General features: G+C 44.1%; 1 protein-coding gene across 2 annotated transcripts in view; it reads right to left on the bottom strand.

Moving 5' to 3' along the window:
- Positions 1–21: 21 nt before the first annotated feature.
- ZCCHC14 (zinc finger CCHC-type containing 14) overlaps positions 22–21,538 on the bottom strand; it is a 53,278-nt gene continuing 31,761 nt past the window's right edge. The window contains exons 3-14 of one of the 2 annotated variants that reach the window (XR_011728392.1): positions 19,188–19,261; positions 16,345–16,416; positions 15,981–16,090; positions 14,015–14,109; positions 13,867–13,921; positions 11,670–11,949; positions 10,219–10,310; positions 8,526–8,653; positions 8,096–8,236; positions 6,526–8,007; positions 3,683–4,417; positions 22–2,377 (exon numbers count right to left, since the gene is read on the bottom strand). Coding sequence is in view for 1 of the 2 variants with exons in the window: in XM_071756583.1 (XP_071612684.1) it covers positions 4,362–4,417; positions 6,526–8,007; positions 8,096–8,236; positions 8,526–8,653; positions 10,219–10,310; positions 11,670–11,949; positions 13,867–13,921; positions 14,015–14,109; positions 15,981–16,090; positions 16,345–16,416; positions 19,188–19,261 (2,585 nt within the window). In the remaining variant the exon portion in view is untranslated. Of the gene's footprint in view, positions 4,418–6,525; positions 8,008–8,095; positions 8,237–8,525; positions 8,654–10,218; positions 10,311–11,669; positions 11,950–13,866; positions 13,922–14,014; positions 14,110–15,980; positions 16,091–16,344; positions 16,417–19,187; positions 19,262–21,538 lie in introns of both variants that reach the window. The other variant, XM_071756583.1, reaches the window with a different exon arrangement.

Raw genomic sequence — 21,538 nt, 5'->3', positions numbered from 1 at the left:
AAAAAAAAAAAAAAAAAAAGATTCTGTTTAACTCTTTATTTTCCATACATTAAATTTACTCAGATAAAAACATTCTAAAAATGTACAATTTTACTTTTAACAAAGTATAATAAAACATAAAAATCCCAATACCAGAATACTTGACATTTACAATTCAAAATCAAATTAGCTGAATATTAAATATTTACAAAACTATTTAAAATATTTATAAAGTTACATGCACAATTTGTAATACTAGAATTGACCGAAGTAAAAGAAATGGCTCAAATGGGAGCAGGAGTTTCCTTCATTCCTACTGGAAAGTTCTGTCCAAGAGAAGCTGTTAATCTGCACTTGAAAACACACAGGATTTGCTTTCTGCTTCACTACCCACACCTTGCTGCCTCGGGGAATTCAAACTGAAAAAGAGCAAACAGGTAGTTCCCAGGGTTCCTCCTCACCCCAGCTGGGTGGGCAGGGGTGGTGGTCGTGGTGCCTCAACCAGAAAGGTTTTCCAGACTTCTGGTGTGGATTCCTCACCCATTTTGCCCAGATCCATCTCATTTCACAGCCTTCTAACCCCTCCCCCCCCCCCCAAATCCACAGCTCCCCAGTGTCCATGATCTCCAACAAACAGGCAGCTCACCCACCTGATGACTTTTTTTTAATTATTATTTTGGGGAGGAGTGGTGCTCTGCTGAATACCAGGGACTTCACCTCGAATTTTCCAGTCCCTTCACCTTGAAGCTCGCCAGGGAGAAACAGCACAAAACAATTTTGGGTGATGGTCAAAGGTTTGGGTAAAGGTAAAAGGTCCGAGTGTTAAAAAACCATTATTTTCTGAAGTCTGGTGCTTAATTTGCCAAAATTTCATGAGCGTGGTATGGAAAAGTTGGAGCAGCAGTGGAGTGTGATGTGTTATTTTAAGGAAAAGCATGGCTGAAATCTGACCAATGCCTCAGTTGCAAAAACGAGGCTTCCCTCCCCACCCTCCTGCTATTTACCATCCAGCCTGGTGTCTTTCTTCACGCTGAATTTGCTGCCTGCCAGGTGCAAGGAGCAATCTGCAGGAAATTCCACCCTATTTTGTGTGTTCCCACCTCCAAATGCAAAGCACTGCCCCGAGGGAAGGCTCAGTGCTGAGTTCTCCCCTGCAGGGAGGTGACTTGGGATTCCCTTCTGGCTGACACTTCCAAAAATCATTTCCACAGTGAAATCCATTTTGAGAACGAATTCTTTTTGTACTTCCAGGACAAAGCTAGGAATAAAGAGCATTCTCTGAAATCTCCATCTTTCCATGTATAAAAATAGGGTTAAAGAACAGGTTCTTTCAGCCAGGGAAGCTGGAACTGCTATTCTAAAACAAGCTGCCTTTTTTTTTTTTTTTTTTTTTTTTTTTTGGGGGGGGGGTGGGGGTTAAAAAGATGGATTTGTGCCTTTTAAAAAACCAAACAGATCAAAGATTATTTTATGGAACTAAAGTGCTCTGTTCAGACTTACCAACTTTGGCTGTTCTTGGCCCAAAGTGGACAGAGTTCACCAGCAGATCTGAAGCCACAACTCCCTCTGGTGTGGAGAAAGGCCCCAGGATTGCTGCTGTTGGCTCCTCAAAACCTTTCTCTGTTACACTCGTGTTGCTCTAAAGGTACTCAAGGCTTCCAAATCTGAACTTACTTCTAAAACCAGACTTCACCATTTCAAAACGTTTCACCCAAAAATTACACGTTAAGCCACTTGAAGAAACATCAGCCTTTCAACTTGACACAAAGGAAACGATCCCAAAGAAAGCTCTGAAGAAAGGAATGGAACAGTTTGCTGGACACAAGTTCAGGTTTTTTTACAGTCTTTTCATTATGGTTTTGACTTCTGTGATGAACACTGGACAGGACATGTGTGCCCAGCCTTGGGCACGAAAACAAAATGCAACCAGTACAGAAATAATCGTGGTTGGTTTGCTTGGGTTTGGGTTGTTTTTGTTTTTTTTTTTGCTGTCGATTTTTGCTATTTTGAGAGGGTTTTTAACACTTGCATGTGTGTTGAAATACAGTCTTTAAATACAAGTCAGTTTTAAAATATTGTTTAAAAAAGGTGAAAATAAAAAAAAACAAAACAAACAAGAATAATGTTCAGGTTTGGCTTTCAGCACATGTTCCAGGCCACTGGAGAGACCCTTTCAAAAGCTGTGAAGAGTAAACATTGTCACTGAAAACTGCAGGGTTCCTCCAGCAAAATACAGTGTGACAGATTGTTCCTACCATTGTCTCAAGCTCATTAAGGCAAAGTAAATTGCATTGTCAGTTTTCATCACTTTAGTGTTGTAGGTCTGAAGGTTGGTGGGTAGAACACAGCTCAGCTCCTCAGAGGCAGAGCAAACAGGAGCATTTCCACAGGAGCCAGGCTGAGGATACACACAGCAGGGCTTGGGGTTGTTGGTTTTTTTTTTTTGCATTGCAAAGGAATTTAAAAAATAAAAAAAAAAAGGTTTTTTTGTTTGTTTTTAATTCAACCAAACCTTATGCAAATTGAGGTTTGGGTTTCCACCAAGTCAAATCTGCTCTGAGCTGCAGATCACTACCTGCACCTGGTTTGGTTTCTTGCCACCTCCGGCTCCCCGTGCCTCTCCGTGATGCTCATGGATCCCACTGGATTCCCTGGGATTGAAGGATGGCCCAGAATGGTTTGTTTTTTTTTTTCCTATGGACGTGTCCAGGAAGATCTCAGGAGTGGAGCCACCGTGCTACCCCCTCACACTGATGTCTCCTTCCTAAGGGCCCATCTCCTCGGGGCAGCTCTGCACCACTTCCAAGCCTCCTCCTTGGATGGGACTTCCAAGTGAAAGCCAGCTGTGCCCACTACAAATCCTACTCATCCTGGTGTGGTTTAAACTGGTGTGAGAAATACCTCCAAGTGTAAACAAGGCTTCAGACTTTTAAAGGTTGTCCTCCCGAATTACAGGATGCAAATATCTCTACGTCAGACATTTTTTTTTTTTTTTAAGAGAAAGGCCTCACCCATGCAATGCTGTCAGATTCCTCGGGTGAGCCACGAGGCCTGGGATCTTCTCTGAAACCAGACAGGACCAAACTCTTTCAAATTAGCAGTTCAAGACTCGTTTGGCTTCCTCTCAAGTCCTAATTTAGATTTGTCACCCACAAATTAAGTATGCTAAGTAGTTAACACCAAAGCTACTCATCTACAATCTATTGCAATGAAGGAGGTTGGCAAGAAATCCTTCAAAGTCTTGATAATAATGAAGTTCTCTACCTTTTACATGGTTGACTTCTCCCACGTCTGAATCCTGTAGCAAGAGCCTTGGGGTAGGAGTCAAAGGGTTTATATTTATTTAATTTTTTTTTTTATATAAAGTAAAGCAAAAGCTTACAAACTCTGCTGCCAGAGTTGTGTTCTTTTAGGATGGTTTAAAATTCATTTACAAAAGCAGAATACTAAGGTTTCTGTGAAAGAGACCTATATACAGTAACAGGACGTAAGGGTTGTTCTGTGTGTTACAGGAAAATATCCTTGAAGCCTTTATGACTCTGGAGTCTCTGGGACTTGGACCCTTGGAAACTAAGTTTATTCTACTGCTGGGAACCCAGCACTACTACCTAGGAGTCAGTGAGACAATGAAGCACAAGTTTGTTTCCAGAAGGAACCAAAACTGCCTTGTGTGTTCTTTTTGGAAGGGGAAGGAGAGACTTACTTCAAATTTTGATTCTGTAGTGAAGTCACATAGCCTGCTGGTGCCAATTATGTAAAAGCTGGAACTTCTTTGCCTCTTGCACTGGTCTCAGAGTGACACTGTCTGCTAAAAGTGCAGAAAGCTTGAAGAGTTTTTACATTCTTCTGTAGTGCAATCCTTAAAAATCCCAGAGATTAGTGCCTGATCACTTTTGAAAAAAAGTAGACGTTTTACCTAGCCCAGGGGTGCCAAAGTCCTTCTGGCAAATGGCCACTCCTACCTTCAGCCTCCAGCTTCCACTTCAGAATGTAGCTGCCCTGGAGTTGGTTCTCCTCAGAAAGTCCACAGATGGCAACATTCTCCAGCAAAACAATAATAATAATAATAATAATAATAATACTAAAAAAAAATCCATCAGATGTGGTACTTGCAAACAGAAACTGCAGCTGGCCAGCTCCACGCGTCGGTCCTATGCCACGTAGAAGTTCCAACAACAAGATCCAAGCAAATCTTGAATTTGGCAATCAAAAATGGGTTCTGGTGCACCCCTAAGCTAGATTTCCTACCTAGTCTAATAAAGTAAAGCACCTTTGGATTAAAAAATACATTAAGCTTAACAGCAACTGGACGTCTCAGTTTTGTGTTCAGATCTCCTTAGATCTCCATGGCTTACAGTATTTTCTTGCCAGATGATAAAATATCAGTCTGTGGAGTCAAGACTTTCAGAGGGAGGAGCATATTTCAGCCTGAAAGTACCTGGGGGAGAGGAAACAGAAGAATTAAACAACATCAACCTTCTCCCATCTGCTGCATCTCAGAACTTTCTAAACCAACCTGCTTCTTATTAGACATGAAGGGATTTTTGCAGCCTAAGCCCAGCTGGCAGGGTGCAGTGAAGAGGCTGACAAGTGTGATGCAGTTTTAGGGCTGGCAAATACTTGTTTGGGAGAGTTCAAATGGAAATTGAGCTAATAAAATAAAATAAAATGCAGCTTAAAAAGACTGAGCAGGCAGCATCACTCCTCCTTTTAGCCACAACCAAAGCATCAGCCACAGTGCTTCCCCTAATTAGTTACATTTCAGCACTGCTGTAAATTGCTGCCTGAAAAGCAGTTACTTGTTAATTTATAGTGGTCAAATACCTGAGATTTTGCACCATATGAAAGCAAACACAGACACACACTACAGACAAGACACAATGTAAGACCTCAGTGCTGTTTGCTCCATCCTGAAGTTTGTATTTAATTTTAAAACTCTCCACCACAGACTCTCTCAGCACAGAATGTCAAAATAAAAAAGGAAAAATAAAGACTATAAAGTGCTCTTGATAAAGCAGCATTTCTCTCTTAGCTGTTTCCTGCCCAGAATTTAGGATCTCAGCTCTCTCCAGGAGAAGCCCCTGCTGTAACCACATAAGCATCATGCTCTGCAAAATAAGGAAAGCAGCAACCATGGGAGCTTCAGGAGCATTTGAACAATAATTCTTTGCTTTTGTTACTAATCTGGGGAGGAAGGGAAAGGGGCAGAAGAGATGTTTGGATTGTAAACTTCCCAGGGACCTTGGTGTTTACCAAAGATGACCTGGATGATAAGGTATAAACAGCAACAATCCACCTGATCTGTCCACACCAGGTCCCTCCCTCCCTCCCACCCCTTTGGAAGGTCCCATCCAAAGGGTGTTTGGCCCCTTCTCAGAAACCAACACAAGCCCCACAGGGCACCTGGGCCTGAACCTCCTGGAGCTCTGTCCTTGTGTCAGCTCTGCACAAAAATTACATTTCAAATTATCATGGAATAAAATCATGGAATAATTTGGGCTGGAAGGGGCCTTCAGGTCATGTAAGGTCCAACCCCCCGGCAGTGAGCAGGGACACAGCAGAGCTGGTGAAGGGATCCAGCACAAGTCCTGTGAGGAAGGGCTGAGGGAGCTGGGGGTGTTGAGGCTGGAGAAGAGGAGGCTCAGGGGAGACCTCATCACTCTCTACAACTCCCTGAAAGGAGGTTGGAGCCAGGGGGGGGTTGGGCTCTTTTCCCAGGCAACTCTCAGCAAGACAAGAGGGCACAAGAGGTCTCAAGTTGTGCCAGGGGAGGTTTAGGTTGGACATTAGAAAGAATTTCTTTCTGGAGAGGGTGCTCAGCCATTGGAATGGGCTGCCCAGGGAAGGGGTGGATTCTCCATCCCTGGAGGTTTTTAAGAAGAGCCTGGATGTGGCACTCAGTGCCATGGGCTGGGAACCACGGGGGGAGTGGAGCAAGGGTTGGGTTTGATGATCCCAGAGCTCCTTTCCAACCCGGATGATTCTGTGACACCCTCAACTAGATCAGGTTGCTCAGAGCCTCCTCAAGCCTCACCTTGAACATCTCCAGAGATGAGGCCTCAACCACCTCCCTGGGCAACTTGTTCCACTTTTCCCATCCAGTGCCAACCCACCAGACTGAGACCTGAGACCCTTTTGAAGTGAAAATCCAGGGCACTGCCATCAACCAACCTCAGCCCTTCCTCCCCTGGCTGGAGGCCACATCACTCCTTCTCCTTCTCCTCCCTCTCCTCCTTCTCCTTCTCCTCCCTCTCCTTCTCCTTCTCCTTCTCGTCCTTCTCCTTCTCCTCCTCCCTCTCCTTCTCCTTCTCCTTCTCCTCCCTCTCCTCCTTCTCCTTCTCCTCCTCCTCCTCCCTCTCCTTCTCCTTCTCGTCCTTCTCCTTCTTCTCCTCCTTCTCCTTCTCCTTCTCCTTCTCCTTCTCCTTCTCCTTCTCCTTCTCCTTCTCCTTCTCCTTCTCCTTCTCCTTCTCCTTCTCCTTCTCCTTCTCCTCCTTCTCCTTCTCCTCCTCCTCCTCCCCCTCCTCCCCCTCCCGCTCCCGTTTTTACCTTGCCGGTTGAAATCCATGGGAGGCTGTTTGCAGTCCTGAGCTCTGTGCCCGCTGGCCCCGCAGTTGTAGCAGGAGAGATTCCCATTTTTTTTGTGAGTGGAGCCATTGGCATTCCCCATCATCCCCTGGGCCTGGTACACCCCTGCTGTCCCTGCCATGAAGTTCTGCATGGGCGGTACCGCGAACGTGGACTGCCCGCTCATGACGGAGTCCGGGGCGAGCCCGCTGTTGTAGGCTGTGTGGACCACGGGGAAGGTGGTGCTGCTGTTGTACTGCTGAGTGTTGATGTAGCCGTTGCTACACAAGGGGTTGAAGGGCAGGAAGGGGAAAGTAAACATGGAAGGCCCGGAAAAAGGGTGCTGGAAATAATTGGCGTAGCTGACGGTCATCCCGCTGGAGCCGCAGTTCCCGCTGCACCCGCAGGAGCTGCAGACCATGCACCCGGGGGGCTGGGGCTGCTGCTGCTGCTGCTGGTGATGGTGGTGATGATGGTTCTGGTTCGGGCCCGGGACGCTCCCCGTGGATCCCCCGCTGCTGCTGCTGCTGCTGTTGCTGCTGCTGCTGCTGCTGTAGAAGTTGCCGTCGGCGGCGGAGGAGAGCGTGGGGCTGGAGCTGGGCGCGGGGCAGCTGGGCAGGTTGGCCATGGTGGCAAAGGAGGAGGTGGAGGGGTGGCTGCTGGAGGAGGCAGCGTTGCTGTTGGTGCAGAAGCTGCCTTGCATGGGTGCCACCGGCACGCTGCTCATCGCAGAAAAGGCAACTTTGGTGTTGGCTGTGTAGAGAGCAGTCCTGGGGTTGATTATTGCAGGGGACACCGTGATTTGCATATTACTGGAGCAGGAAGTCTGGCCGGCGATGGGGGGGGGGTCAGTGGGGAGAGATGAAGACACCAGGAGTTTGATGGGTGGACGAGCCACGTGGAAGACTGTGCTGGATGTCACGGTGGCAGCAGTACTCGTTTCTACTATTAATCCTGGCTGCTGAGCTGTTTTTATCACCCTGTCCAGAGTCGAGGCGTGTACGACTTTAGTTCGAGGCCCAAAGTTCATGGTAGAGGTGGGTGAGCTGCCCTCAGCTGCCCCTGACAGCACCTGCAAGGGCTGGTGGGGAGAAGATGCAGACATCACGTCCACCACGGCGTTTCCAAAGCTCTTCTCCATTTTTATGCTGCCCCGAGGAGCGGGAGAAACTTTATTTCTTTCCTCTAAAGATAAAAGCGAATGCACCGAGGACGAGAGCAGCTTCATGTCCGCGTTGCCACGCTCGGATTTGTGCACTGAATTCAGCATCCGGATGGGGGCGATGTGGGAAGAAGCCGCTGACATCATTTGCATGGGCAGCGGGTGGTGGCCGGAGGGGCTGGAGCCTGCGTCGTTCTGCACCGGTAAGACCTGAGCCGTGGGTCTGGCGGAGCTCGAAGTGAAATGGTTCAGTAACATCACCGGCTTCTCCTTCTCCGAGCCGTCTAGGTGAATGTCAAGACCTGGGGGGACAGAAACATCCATCAGTCCAGCTGCTCCTCCAGCCAAAGCTGGGGCTTGCTGGCAGCCTGGCTGCTCGGCTCTGCTTACGTCTCTCGTTCTCCTCGGCGCTGTCCGAGCTCTCCTCCCGGGTCTGGATCCCCATGGGGCTGGAAGAAGAGCTGGAGTACTCGGAGGAGCTGCCCTCCCGGGGCAGTGGGTGGGCTGGCTGATCCACATCCACACGCAGCTCTGCAGAGAAAGGGTGGGAGAGCAAGCAGGGAATGAAAAGGAGCAGTAACAGGACCCGGTTGCAATTCTTTGACTCCTCCCTCCAACATCCAGGGATGCTCCAGGGTTATGGAACCATGAAGAGGCAGCTAACTTTTTAGTGCACTCCACACCCACAGCCTGCTCCCCTTTCAGCCAATGGTGTTTTGGAAGGTAAAGCTGCTGCCAGGTTGAAAAAGCAGTGGAAGGATGAATTTGCTCCTGTGCCAGGAGCCTTGAGGGCACAGCAGTGTCCCCTGGCCCTCCTTACCTGCAGCGTGGTTGCCACGAATACTCTGGATGGGTCCCACGTGGGTGGTGGGGGGGACCCTTGCCACACCACTGCTGGTAACTGAAGGAGGAGTCGTGGGGTTCAGGCAGCGTTTCTCTGATTTTTCTCTATAAGGGGATGGAGAAAAGTGTGAAGAAGCAAAAGCTGGGCAAAGCACAACAACAAATGTTGCCTGTATCAGGAACAGCGTGGCCAGCAGGTCCAGGGAAGGGATTCTGCCCCTGTGCTCAGCCCTGGGGAGGCCACAGCTTGAGTCCTGTGTCCAGTTCTGGGCCCCTCAGCTCAGGAAGGAGCTTGAGGTGCTGGAGCAGGTCCAGAGAAGAGCAAGGAGGCTGGGAAGGGATCCAGCACAAGTGCTGTGAGGAAGGGCTGAGGGAGCTGGGGGTGTTGAGGCTGGAGAAGAGGAGGCTCAGGGGAGACCTCATCACTCTCTCCAACTCCCTGAAAGGAGGTTGGAGCCAGGGGGGGGTTGGGCTCTTTTCCCAGGCAACTCTCAGCGAGACAAGAGGGCACAAGAGGTCTCAAGTTGTGCCAGGGGAGGTTTAGGTTGGACATGAGAAAGAATTTCTTTCTGGAGAGGGTGATCAGGCATTGGAATGGGCTGCCCAGGGAAGGGGTGGATTCTCCATCCCTGGAGATATTTCAAAAGAGCCTGGATGTGGCACTCAGTGCCATGGGCTGGGAACCACAGGGGGAGTGGATCAAGGGTTGGGTTTGATGAGCTCTGAGGTCCCTTCCAACCCAGCCAGTTCTATGATTCTATGAAATAAATCAATTTCTGAACGAACTGGAAGCAGATGAAGCCCACTGAATAATCCACTGCAAGGTTAGGCTGATTCCACATGGAAACATTTGGAAATGACATCAACCTTGACCACAGCTCCTTGCCAGCAGCTATATTTGGACTACTTACCATCTGATTGCAATAGTAATCAGTAATCAGTCTGATTTGTGCAAGGCCAAAGCAAATGGTGGTTACTTTCTGTCACACACTACCTAGGCACGTCCCAAACCTGGCCATGCACACTGAAACCAAAGGGAAGCCAAATGCAGCCTCAAATTTTCACTTGGCAAACACACCTTTGGAAAAAAACTAAGACTGATGAAAAATGCTGTCAAGGAGCTTTGATGAATGAGCACGGATTCAGATTTTTGGTTTTTTCAAGTGCTTCTTAGATCAGGAGCTTCAGTTCAGTGGCTTGGCTTGCCTGATTCCCTCCTACCCTGTGAAATCTCAGGTAGGTGGGAAGCCCAAAATCTAAATGGGTTTTGCACACCAGCTTTACAGTCCCTATTACAGAAGTTTAAAAAAAATCCTTAAGCCACAATGTGTACCTTTTGTAGATTATTTTTAAAGTGTGCCCCTCCTTGGAAGAGCTGTCAACCTGACAGGTGAAGACAGACATCTCTCTTATGGCTGGGTTGCCACATCTTTTTAAAACAGTTCACTAATTCTTTATATTTGGTTCTCTTTTATCACAACCAAAGAGTAAGCACTAAATATTACCCCGTGTCAAGAGCTTTTCAAGGTAAGTGGCACAAGTACAGAGGAAGGGAGATAAGCATTGCTCATACTTACAAGTGAAAATTCTGGTAGGTTTATGGTCTGGAAAGCAAAAAATGCTGTAAAAATGGCATTAAACATCTTTCAACCTTTGCCCCCACCACTTACTTCTCCAGCTCCAGTTGGGTCTTGAGCTTCTTCTTTGCTCCCATGGTAAGGGACTCAAACTTATTCAGATCTTCTTCAGTAAGACTCAGAAACTTGTAAAGAAAAAAAAAAATCTATTTAGTTTTACAGCCTGAAATATTCTTATTGATATTTTCAGTCAAGATCAATTCTGAAAGACAAGTTTGAAGCCATTTTTTAAACTATATTAATTTACAGAACCTCTACTCCAGGTTTAAATTATAGAATCAGTGTAGAATAACAGTGTGGGGACTTGGGATAGAAAAAAGAACACCAGTAGATTAAATTTAATTATATGTGTGCTATTTATATTAACTGTTGACAATAAAGATGAAGTAATTCACCTAGATATTAAAATAGAACTTTGTGCTCTGAGTTGAAGTTCTCAAAAATTCACTCCAGTTTTCCTAGTTGTGTCAATTAGCACAGTAATCAATGTGCATCAGTTTAATTGAAAATATACTCCCAAAAGAAAAATTATAATAAAGCAGAGATATAAAATACAGGGGGGAAAGTATAATATAATGTCATGAAAATTAAAGTTGGAAAAGTGTGCATAATATTTTTTTTTTTTTAAAAAACACACTAGAAAATGCAGAATAGTTTTACTACTTATTTAAAGGAAAAAAAAACCAAAACACTGTGTATGTCTCTTGAAATAATGAGGAAAATTAAATCAGAAGACTCTGGTGACAGATTATAATTAAATATATTCAACAACCTATAACCAGCACAAAGCAACCCAAGTTTAGACCTGGCTCAGCCTAAGCACTTGAGCCACTGGAGGGCGTTCAAGGCTCAAAGACATTTAGGACATAAGTTTTATAGCTGGAGCTGTTAAAAGCAGTCAGTTTAGATACAATCCAGCACACAGTGTCATTTGTGATTCTTAGTATATACAAATACATAAAGGATTATTTTTCTACAAGAATTTTTACAGAAAAAAACCCTCAAATCTACTTGAAAATATGTGGATGTGTTTAATGGTCATGGCAGGAGCCTCTGGGGATCTGTATTTATTTTTTAAAGAAGGACAAACCAACTATTTTGTGAGAAAAGTCAATCAGGAAGCAGAAATTAAAAAAGAGGGGAAAAAAAATCAACTTTTTTGTTATCTACTGCACATCAAAGGGATGAAGAGGGAGCCAAAGCAGAGCTCTGAAGATACCATACGAGTTGGATCTTCAAGCACCGGGGGAAGAATTCCAAGAACAGGCAGCAGCTGTCACCCAGCCCAGGCCTTGGACACAAAGCAGATCAAAAATAGGAAGAAAAGTTTTCATCTGAATGTTATTGCTTCAAGAGAGTGCAGAGCTCCACAGCCCCAGGCAGGAAGCCCTGCAGCTCCCAGTGCAGATGTTTGCAGCCTTTCCCCTCCCTGGAGGACCAAAGGATAACTGAGACCCCTCTGTCCCCTTCCCCTGCTCCTCTACCTTCTCCATGGTGAGCTGTTTGAAGACAGGGTAATATTTGTGCAACCGCAGTTTCCTGAGCCAGTCTAAGATCCCATTTTGCTCCTGGGTCTGGGGGGTCTGGGGGCTGGAAGACATCAGGATGGGTGAGGCAGAGGAGTCCATGGGGGTGCGATACGGCAGCGAGGAGCCGGCGCCTCCGGGGTGGGAGCAGTGGGGGAGTGAGACTGGAGCAGCAGCAGCAGCAGAGTGCTGGACGTGGTTCTGAGAAGACTGAATGCCAGCCACTCCACAGACAGGTCTGAAAAACAGGCAGAGGGTTGGTTTAGGCACCTTGGGGATGGGTCAAGCCAAAGGTTGAGCTGGTACAGCCCTAGCAAACCGCCTCGGGCAGGATTGCTGGGGAAACCTACACGGCTTGGGTGCCAGGGTTGTGTTGTGGTGTTGGACAGGGCAGCTGATGGCAAAGAGGGAGCTTTATCATAGAATCATAGAATCCTAGGGGTTGGAAGGGACCTCGAAAGATCATCTAGTCCAACCCCCCCTGCCAGAGCAGGGCCCCCTAGAGTACATCCCCTAGGAACGTGTCCAGGTGGGTTTTGAATGTCTCCAGTGAAGGAGACTCCACAACCCCCCTGGGCAGCCTGTTCCAGGGCTCTGTCACCCTTACAGTAAAAAAATTTTTTCTGATATGCAACTTGAACCTCCTATGCTCCAATTTACACCCATTACCCCTTGTCCTATCACTGGTCACCACTGAGAAAAGCCTAACTCCATCTCCCTGACACTCACCCCTTACATATTTGAAAACATTGATGAGGTCACCCCTCAGTCTCCTTTTCTCCAAACTAAAGAGACCCAGCTCCCTCAGCCTTTCCTCATAAGGGAGATGTTCCACTCCCTTAATCATCTCAGTAGATCTGTGCTGGACTCTTTCAAGCACTTCCCTGTCCTTCTTGAACTGAGGGGCCCAGAACTGGACACAATACTCCAGGTGTGGCCTCACCAATGCAGAATAGAGGGTATCCCTCAGCTTCAGCAGAGGTTTCCTTCTATAATCACAGATAATATATGCTCTACTACCTCTCTGTGATTAAAAAAAGGATTAGAGACAATAGCCGTGGTTCAGATTTGAATGAACACAAAGAAGCCCAAATATAATCCTGTGGATTTTTTTTTCACATGTGCAGCTGGTAAAAAAACCCAATAATTGGCTCCTTGGAGGGTAATGTTTTTTGTTGGAGAAAATAAAATTGCCTCTGAAGAGAACAAGTTCTGAGTGTGTTAAATCCTAACAAAAGGCAAGAGAATTTCCTTCTGCCTCTTCCCAAGGCTGACTTCTACCTCCTTGGGAAGAGATTTCCTTCCTCCCTCTGAAAGGAACCCCCTGCTGTACAAGGAAACATTCAAACATGCTGTAAGAGAGGAAAAAAAAAACAACCTTTCAGGGATGCTCTCACTTTGCCCACAAAGATTTACACAGGGGGCTGTGCCTACAACTCAGATAATCATTATTCCCCTGAAGTATGGGACTGAGACCACTGCAACTTAAGCCAGGAGGAGATCATGGGGGATTCCACCATCACTGCAGCTCAGCACTGAAGTGCTGGCATCAATTAGCAGCTGACATCTCCAAACAGTTTGGAGAGATGCTTCTTAGAACAAGTGCTCAGAGGTTGAAGTGCCAGCAGGAACACTGATTGTCTGATCTCACCTCCCACATAACACTGGTCAAAAGCCTTTGCTGAATTCTTCCCTGAGCACACACATTTCTTAGGACAAAGAGAGTCAAAACTGCCAACTACATTTTATATGCTTTATTTTTGAAGCTGAGCTCTTATCTTCCATTTCTGGTAATTGCTCTATTTTGACTTGCAAACTGCCTGTCAGAGAAGTTCTGTTGTCTTTGAGATCAACTTACTCCACAGTTTTTCTTTGAGCCATTACCCACACTGAGCCCTTGCAGCTGTTATTGCAAGATGTGTTTTCCTAAAGCCTTTAAAGAATGAGCAAATGTCAACATTAGGAATGCTCCTGCCTTACACTAATATTCTCATCACTTGTCTGGCTTGGGCAGACCACACACTAAGGCTAGAATTTATTAAAGTCTTCTACAGATGAATATAAAAGTGTAGACTCATAAATCCCCAAGGAGAGGCAGGTGATTACCTCTGTAATGGGTTTTTACAGCCAGAATAAATGTAAACAAATATTTCACCTTCCAGATGTTCCCAGCGTTGTTCCTACTTTATAAAGGGAGGGGTTGCCAGGACCTAAAAACAGGGAAGAGAAGTTAAAAATAGCATTAATTTATCAAGTGTGCATCAGTACAAAAAAATTCATTTTTAAAGCTTATTTAAACTTACTTGAACTCTGAAGTTGCTGTGAAGGAGATGAAGTGCTGAAGAACTTTCTAACATGGTCGTTTTTCACCACATGGGAAGGTAATGGTGCCAAATACCTGCATGGTCATCAAAAACAAACAAACCCCCCCAATTCTGTTACACTGGGTTTGCTGCTGCCTGTGCAGATGTGACTGTAGACTCTACAGGAGACTTGGAAACTGAATTTGGGATTTTGAAACTAAAATAGAAAAAAAAAACCCTCTCTCAAATTAGTCACATCACACAAATCTGACTTGAAAAGCATGGATATCCTTAATACTACTTAAACAGGTTACCACTGTGTTGCTTTCATGTTGTTTAGTGCTTCAGCAAACGTGCTCAATTTAGGAACACTGAACACTTGCAAAGCAGAAAATGTTCAAATATAAACTTGAAAAAATCTCCTCTCAGATTCATGAACCCAAATACCAAACCCCAGAAGATGTATCTGTTATTTAATTTTCTCCTCTTCGAGATAAACAGCAGATGCAGAGTCTGGCAGTGCAGGGAAAAAGGCTGTAAAACTTATGTCACATTTTCCCTGGGATTGCTGTGCCTCTTTGTGGGGAAAAAAAGAAAAGAGACTATCTCCTAAAACTTTGCAATGTATCATGTAAAAAAACCTCAAACTGGAGTTCTTGTTTTGCAGCTAACTTAACTGCTTTTTGCCAGATCTTCTACAGCCTGGAAAACGTGTAAAAAGTTGTTTAAAAAAAGAGCATTTTGACCATACCTTTGGAATTTTTAAGAAGTCTTGAAGTAAAAAAATAATTCAACAATACCCACATACAAACGTGCTTTTCACCTTGAAAAATCAGTTAATTCCTGAGTTTTCTGAAGATCCAGCACCTGACAAAGCAGCTCCTTCCCTGCTCCAAGATGCTGTGTGAAGGCAGCTTGCTGCTCCATTAACCCAGATTTGTAGAGACTGTTGCTACCTAAACAGCAGCAACATGCCTTCTCTCTTCCTCTCCTTAATTCTCTTCACCCAGGCTGTGATCCTCAAAGCACAGAAGGAACTGTTTGAAATGTTAACTCTGTTTGCCCTGAAAAATAATCCAGGCATGCACCTGCTGGCTCTGACTGGGGAAAAACAATATCCACTGTGGCTCAGGAAATGGGGGAGAAAAATCTGTCCTGACTTCAAGAAAACAGCAGAAGCTCAAGCAAAAATGACATTTAAACCTGTCATTTAATATTTTGCAGAGATAAATAGATAAATTCAGTGTAAATACAGTTAATACAATTTTCCTAGTAGGACTATTCCAGTGTTTAGAGAGCAGTGATGGGGCCTGCCACTGATGATGATTGTTTAAGTGGTGGTTGAGATTAGATAAAGATCAGGATAATGTGAGGAGGTACTATCTAAGGCTTTAAAATTTTCTCAGCTGTTAGTGGCTGCCAGAATGTAATGGCTGTAATATATACTTACATACTTACCTTTTTAAAATGAAGGTAGAACCAACATAATGACAAATTAAAACAACTGAGGTGATTAAAAAACTGAGAGGGTAAGGGAGGAAAAAAATCCCCACAGCCTATCTCTCCATACAGTGGAGAGTGCCTGACTATTCAGGGAAGTATTTTATTTTTTTCCTGAGTCTTGGGTTTTGTTTGGTTGGTTTTTTTTCAAGCAGTTTTAGCTCTTTTTGAGCCCAAATGAACCTTCTGCAAAGCAAATGATCCTCAGTTTCTTTTTAGAAAGGAATGAGGAAATGTCAGTTCTCCAGGAAGCTTAACACAGACTATTATTACCATCTGTATTTCTGAAGAAAGAATTCCTGAACATTTTTTGTGCACTGGAATTAGAAGAACATGAAGAAATAATACCTGGGTTCAGGCTCTACATTCTTGAAAGTAATTTAGAATATGAACACAGTATTTTTATTTCCTGTTTCTCTCCAAGCTAAGTGTCAAAAACCCCACAACAACAGAGAACCCAACATACCTAAGGTCTGATTCCAGGTCCATGTGGTTCCGTTCGAGGTAAAATGAATCTGGACCAGCTAGGCAAGGAATGAATTTCTCCAAGTTTTCTTCTGGATACAGCTGGGATAGCTAAACATGAAAGATATAACAAATACTGAGTGAAAGGAAGAGGTGTTGCTCACATGAGATACAAGGCACAGCCATTTACAGTCAAACATTTTATGAAATTCAATCTTTCTTATCTCAAACCATTTTGAAAAATGCCATTTAACAAAATCACTTAGAGGGACAAAACATCTCTTTTCAAATACATATATTTGAAGTATATATTTCAAATACATCTTTGAAAATGCTTTTCAAAGTATTTTTCACACTGCCTTTACCTTGGAAATAAATTCTGTCACTTCAGTGGAAGATTTGGTTACCAATGTCACTGACGAATCAGACCACAGGACCTTAGGAAGTAAAAAGTATTCAGTTGAATATCTGACAGTCAGGGCTTTAAGTTTGCTTCCAAATAATCAATAAGAAGTTACCACATGCCCCCCCACCCCCAGACTGCAAGAGAGTTTGTGACATCTATAAGGAAAAAGGTTTTTTTGTGCAGAAGGAACTATTACTCAGTCCTCCTCTTTGCTGCTCAATCCTTGCTGTTATTACACTGAATTATTTTGTAATAAAAGCCCTTCATGATTTACACAGCCACTGCAGACACCCAGTATTAAGGAACAGACTCCCAAATAATGGATTTATTTTTTTTTCCTTATTATTGTAAAAGAGCACAGCTGGTTTGTAGAATGTGATGCACAGTGTGATGTGCTCCCCACAGCACAACCCTGCCTGTTCAGAATTCATCAGCTCCATATGCCAGGCACAGCTGAGGATGGCAGCAAACCACCCTGCTGCAAAAAAAAAACCAGGCAAAACCTCAAAAATGAAACCTGCAGTTACTGCCCTTCAGGCACCATCTTCTACATGCCCTAGAAAAAAGGAAGCTCAGAGCCTCTTCCCATCCACTTGCTGCATGAAGTCATTGCATCCCAGCTCCAGCAGCAGTTCTTGGTTGGGAGGTGATGAGTTGAACTGAGCCAAAAAGTCAGGATTTTTTGGCAGGAAGAACAGCAGCCTGAGGCTGGGCAGTCAGAGGTCCTTTTCAGACTGGAGACACCAAATTGAAGGTGTTTGGAAGGCAGATGTGATCTCCAGGTGGTCTCCAGGGGCAGGAGTTGGGTTTGCAGGTTTAGGACTCAGGACACTCAGTTTCAATGACAACTGAAAACACACACAAAGTTGTGTTGGGTTTTTTTTTTTTTCTTTTTTTTTCCAGCCATCAGAATGCTGCCAAAAAGACTGGTGAGAGGAGAGTATTTCAAAATACATTACATAATGGAGGAATTTCCTCTCTGCAGAGCTGTTCTACAAAAAGTAAGGGAAGAAAAAGAAAGAAGCAAGGAAAATTTAAGCAGTTGGTTTTTACAAAACCTGCAGGGTTTTTTAATTTGCTTCCTTCAAGCTTGTGATAAATCAAGACTTCCTAGTTTTGTAATACTCCATTTGTTACAACTTAGGTTTTGCTGATTATTTGTAAATTTTAATACTTATAAAACACTACTGTGACCTGCAAATGCAGGGAACTATGATGTTCCCTTCCAGCAAAGTGATGCTGGAAACACTGAAGTGCTCCATCTATTGACCTTCTATTCCCAAGCTACTAAGCAAAACATTTAATAGTTGGGTTTCTAACCCAAACAGCAATTTATTAGCTCAGCTAAACTATGTACCCTCCTTTCAGCTACAAGCTGTCAAGTGAAACGCTGGTAAAAGTAATTTCTGGTATTTATAGAAAAAGTTATAATAGGAAAAGATGTTTCACAAGATACTGATGCATAACCAGACTCCAGACAACTGCATATTTCATAAAGATTTTTAAAACCCCTTGAAAAAAATCAATTCTAATGGTGATGACATTTGGAAAAATCATGGGCTCCAAAAAACATCATCCATGAATCAAGTCACACAGTGCTCAATGCTGCCAACATCACCAGGAGATGCTGAACTGAGGCTCTATCTTGGGTGGCTGTTTTAAAAAATAACTTTCTGGTAAAAAAAAGTTGTGGATAATTGAAATTCTATTGTCCATTTGCTTCTGGGTTCTCCTTTTCTCACCAACTGTTTGGCTCCCTTGCCTCATTAAGCAAACCCAGGACACTTTCTGGGCTTTGCATGCTGAATTTTGGACCATGTCTCCCAGCAGGGAGAAAAGCAGTTTGTCACCCTGCCCTCACTCTTCACACAAGGTTCCACAGGATGAAGCCCTCCCTCCACAGAAATTGTCAGCAATGTCCAAACCTCCAAAAGCTGCCTAAAACCAGGGGGAAAGCCACTTCTCCTAGCAGCTTGTGGCTAACCACTCTCATTCCAAAGAAACTATTCCCACTTCCAGTTGGAATTAGTCTGGCTTCAGCTTTCAGACATCAGTTCCTGTTATGCCTTTTTTCTGCTAGATCAACACTCTCTTTGCTGTCCAATGTTTCCCCCCACCCCTTAAAAGTGTTTTTTTTATGATACTCAGTCATCTTGCAGTTAAGTTCTTTAACTTTCTCACTACAGGGCATTTTCCTCAAGCCTTAAAAACAGGGTAATTGGGTTAGGATGAGGTTGGACTCCATGATCTTGGTGCTCTTTTCCAGCCTGAGCAATTCTATGATTATTTATTTCTGTAATTATCTTCTGTATTCTTCAACTCTTAAACCCAGTAGCACCTGAGCAATATGAGTCTCATGCTTCCCTCACTACTAAATACAAAGAAATTATCACCCTACCTCTTCTCCCATACTTGCAGCACTGAACTGGGTGTCCAAATTCTCTTTTTTGTTCAGATGAAGACTTAAATTCTTACTAGTTTCTGAATTCCAGCACAGAGATACCCACTGTGTAAGCATGGCATGATATTTTTTCCCTTCAAGATAGACTTTGCTACAACCTGTTGCATTACTTTTATTTTGCCTCTGTTCCACTCTGGACCATCCACATCTGTTCATCAACAGCAATTTATGACGACTTCCAAATCACTGATAATAAAATATGAGTGGCATTTGTCCCCAAGGAGCTCCACTAGACCAGTTTCTGGGATCTAAAAATAAGGCTTGAAGATTTACCTCCTCCTTAAATACCTCCTTCCTTTCACAGTAAAAAAAAAAACCCCAAACCAATCACAAAAGCTTACCTCAAAGGAATACTCAACATTTCTTTCATTCTTCTTGTGTGCCAGTCCCTTTAATTCCACTTTTTCAACACTCACTGTGAAAACAACAAAGAGAGAAGAATAATGAGGAAGTTATTCTTCAATGCCTGTAAAAGTGATGACTCTTTGGTTGTGCCAGGACTTGTTTTGAGAGCAGTCCTTGACTTGTGGTGATGCTCCAGGTGCCCAGCTTGGGCTTGCAGATAAAAAGGTTGATACCAGGGCTCCATGATGCTTTCAATTCAAGCCTTTGGCCAAGCTTTGTTTCATCCCAGACCCAAACAACACCCTGACTGCAAATTTATTTCCTCAAGGCCTTATTGGACCTACTCATCACTGTGATAACAGTGCCACAGAAACATGCCTGGGCTTAGCTTAACATCAAGCAGCAAACACCATCCCTGTGAGGGGAAACTGGGTCACAGAGCAGGTAAAAGGCTCCTTGTTCTCAGGGGTTGGTTCTGCAAGGAGTTCAGGGTGGTTTTATGGCTGGGTTGGCATCCTGACTCCTCCTCGACTGCAGTTTCATGGAAAATTTCAGCTCAATTACTGCAATTTAAGTTGTAAGAAAGCCCAGGATCTTCCTGTGGCAAGCCCAGCACACTGTGCCCATCTCTACACCTGATATGCAGCCTTCAGAGACACAACTTTACACATCAGATACCTGACCTGATAAATCCTCATTTCCCAACACACAGAGAGCAGAAATTCTGCCACGTTCAACTTTATGAAGATCACCTCCTATTTCTCTTGCAAATCCCTCAGTTCCTGCTGCCTTTTGATTGCCTGCATGGGGACACTCACACACAATTTTGCTCATAAAAAGCCAATTTACATGGGCTTAAAAATTCAAAAGCAATTATACAAAACCCAAAGCCACTAGAATTGTACCTCCAGGTGACAGGTGCTTGAAGGGATCCATGCTGTGTGTATTTTTGTTTTCACTCCCCAGTTCTAACAAACAAAACCCTGAGCCCTACCCCTGCTCCCGAGAACTCACCACTCCCAAGATATTACCTATTTACCAGTTTTCAAGACTATTTGTACACTACATTGCCTTCCAGACTCAGACCTGTGTTTATCACATATAATTTCCTCATAACACAACTGAATGACAAAACAGAGGCACTGCAAACCCAGTGACAACAGGACAGCAAGAAACCTGTTTCATCACCTCCACAGCTCCCTGCTCCCCACAGGAGGCTCCAGCTAAAGCCACCTCATTGCCTGCCTGGAGTTTGATTTCTCTCTGCCTCAAAGCAACCACAACCTGAAGTCTTTATTGTGGCCATTTAAAAATTTTTATTGTTTCCTGCTCATTTAAAAATGTTATAAGCAAAGTCTGGGCTGCTGTAAAGACCTCCTGTTCAAATCTCATTTATTGGCAGTTGAAATTTTTAGAGAACTGGCAAGTTTTAAATAGCTCTATAGACTTTCATGCCTGCCTCTAAAAGACAGAATTAACAATCCTTTTATGACCATCTCCACTGTTCCTTTTGTCTAATTCCCAATTACAATCACTTAATCCCTCAGCTGATGAATAATGTCAACTCATTCCTTACTACTTTCTCCTGCATGGGATGCTATTTGTAGAGACTTGCTCCTCTTCAAAGTTTTCAGTGGATTCCTCTCACACTTCTGAAATTATTTTCTAGTACTACTGCACTGTTCCAGTGAATAAACCTTGTGCATGCCATGTATTGCTGAGCTATGCAGTCAGTATGTAGTGGCATAAAGATTAACACACACACACACACACGTGTGGCTCGGAGGATTTCTTGCCATTTCCAGAAAAAAACCACCTCAGTGCACTTACTGAAAAGAATTCATGGCACCCTTAATTGTGAACAGAGTTAAAAGACACTGAACAGTGATGGGGATGCCATGACTTCAGGTTTATAATTAGAAAGAACTTGTGGATACTGAGAGGGGGTATCACTGTACTGCTGGTGAGACAGCTGAGGGCTGAGCAAGGAACTTGCAGAAAGCCCAATGTCAACTGCTCCAACATCTGTTTTTGGAGGAGGACAAAGAAAGTCACAAAAACACAGCAAGTGCTACTTAACACTTGTCATTTACAGCAAATCCAGTGCCACTGAAACTGTTCCTATCACTGGAATTTCTACAGCACCCCAGTGCCACCTCCTCTATTAATGCCCTACAGTAATTCAAGCAAAACAGAATTACCAAGCAATATAAAGCTACTTCTCTTTTACTGTGTGTGTTAATGAGAAGCTTTAAATCCATTTTGTTGTGCTGATGGCTACATGACCTTTTCATTCTAAAGTTCTAGCCTGAACTTGTCTAGTTCATGTACTCTGCTGCAGTAAATC

Source organism: Heliangelus exortis, chromosome 13, assembly GCF_036169615.1.
Source record: "Heliangelus exortis chromosome 13, bHelExo1.hap1, whole genome shotgun sequence".
Classification (NCBI taxonomy): Eukaryota; Metazoa; Chordata; class Aves; order Apodiformes; family Trochilidae; genus Heliangelus; species Heliangelus exortis.
This window is presented reverse-complemented; position numbering and strand designations above follow the sequence as displayed.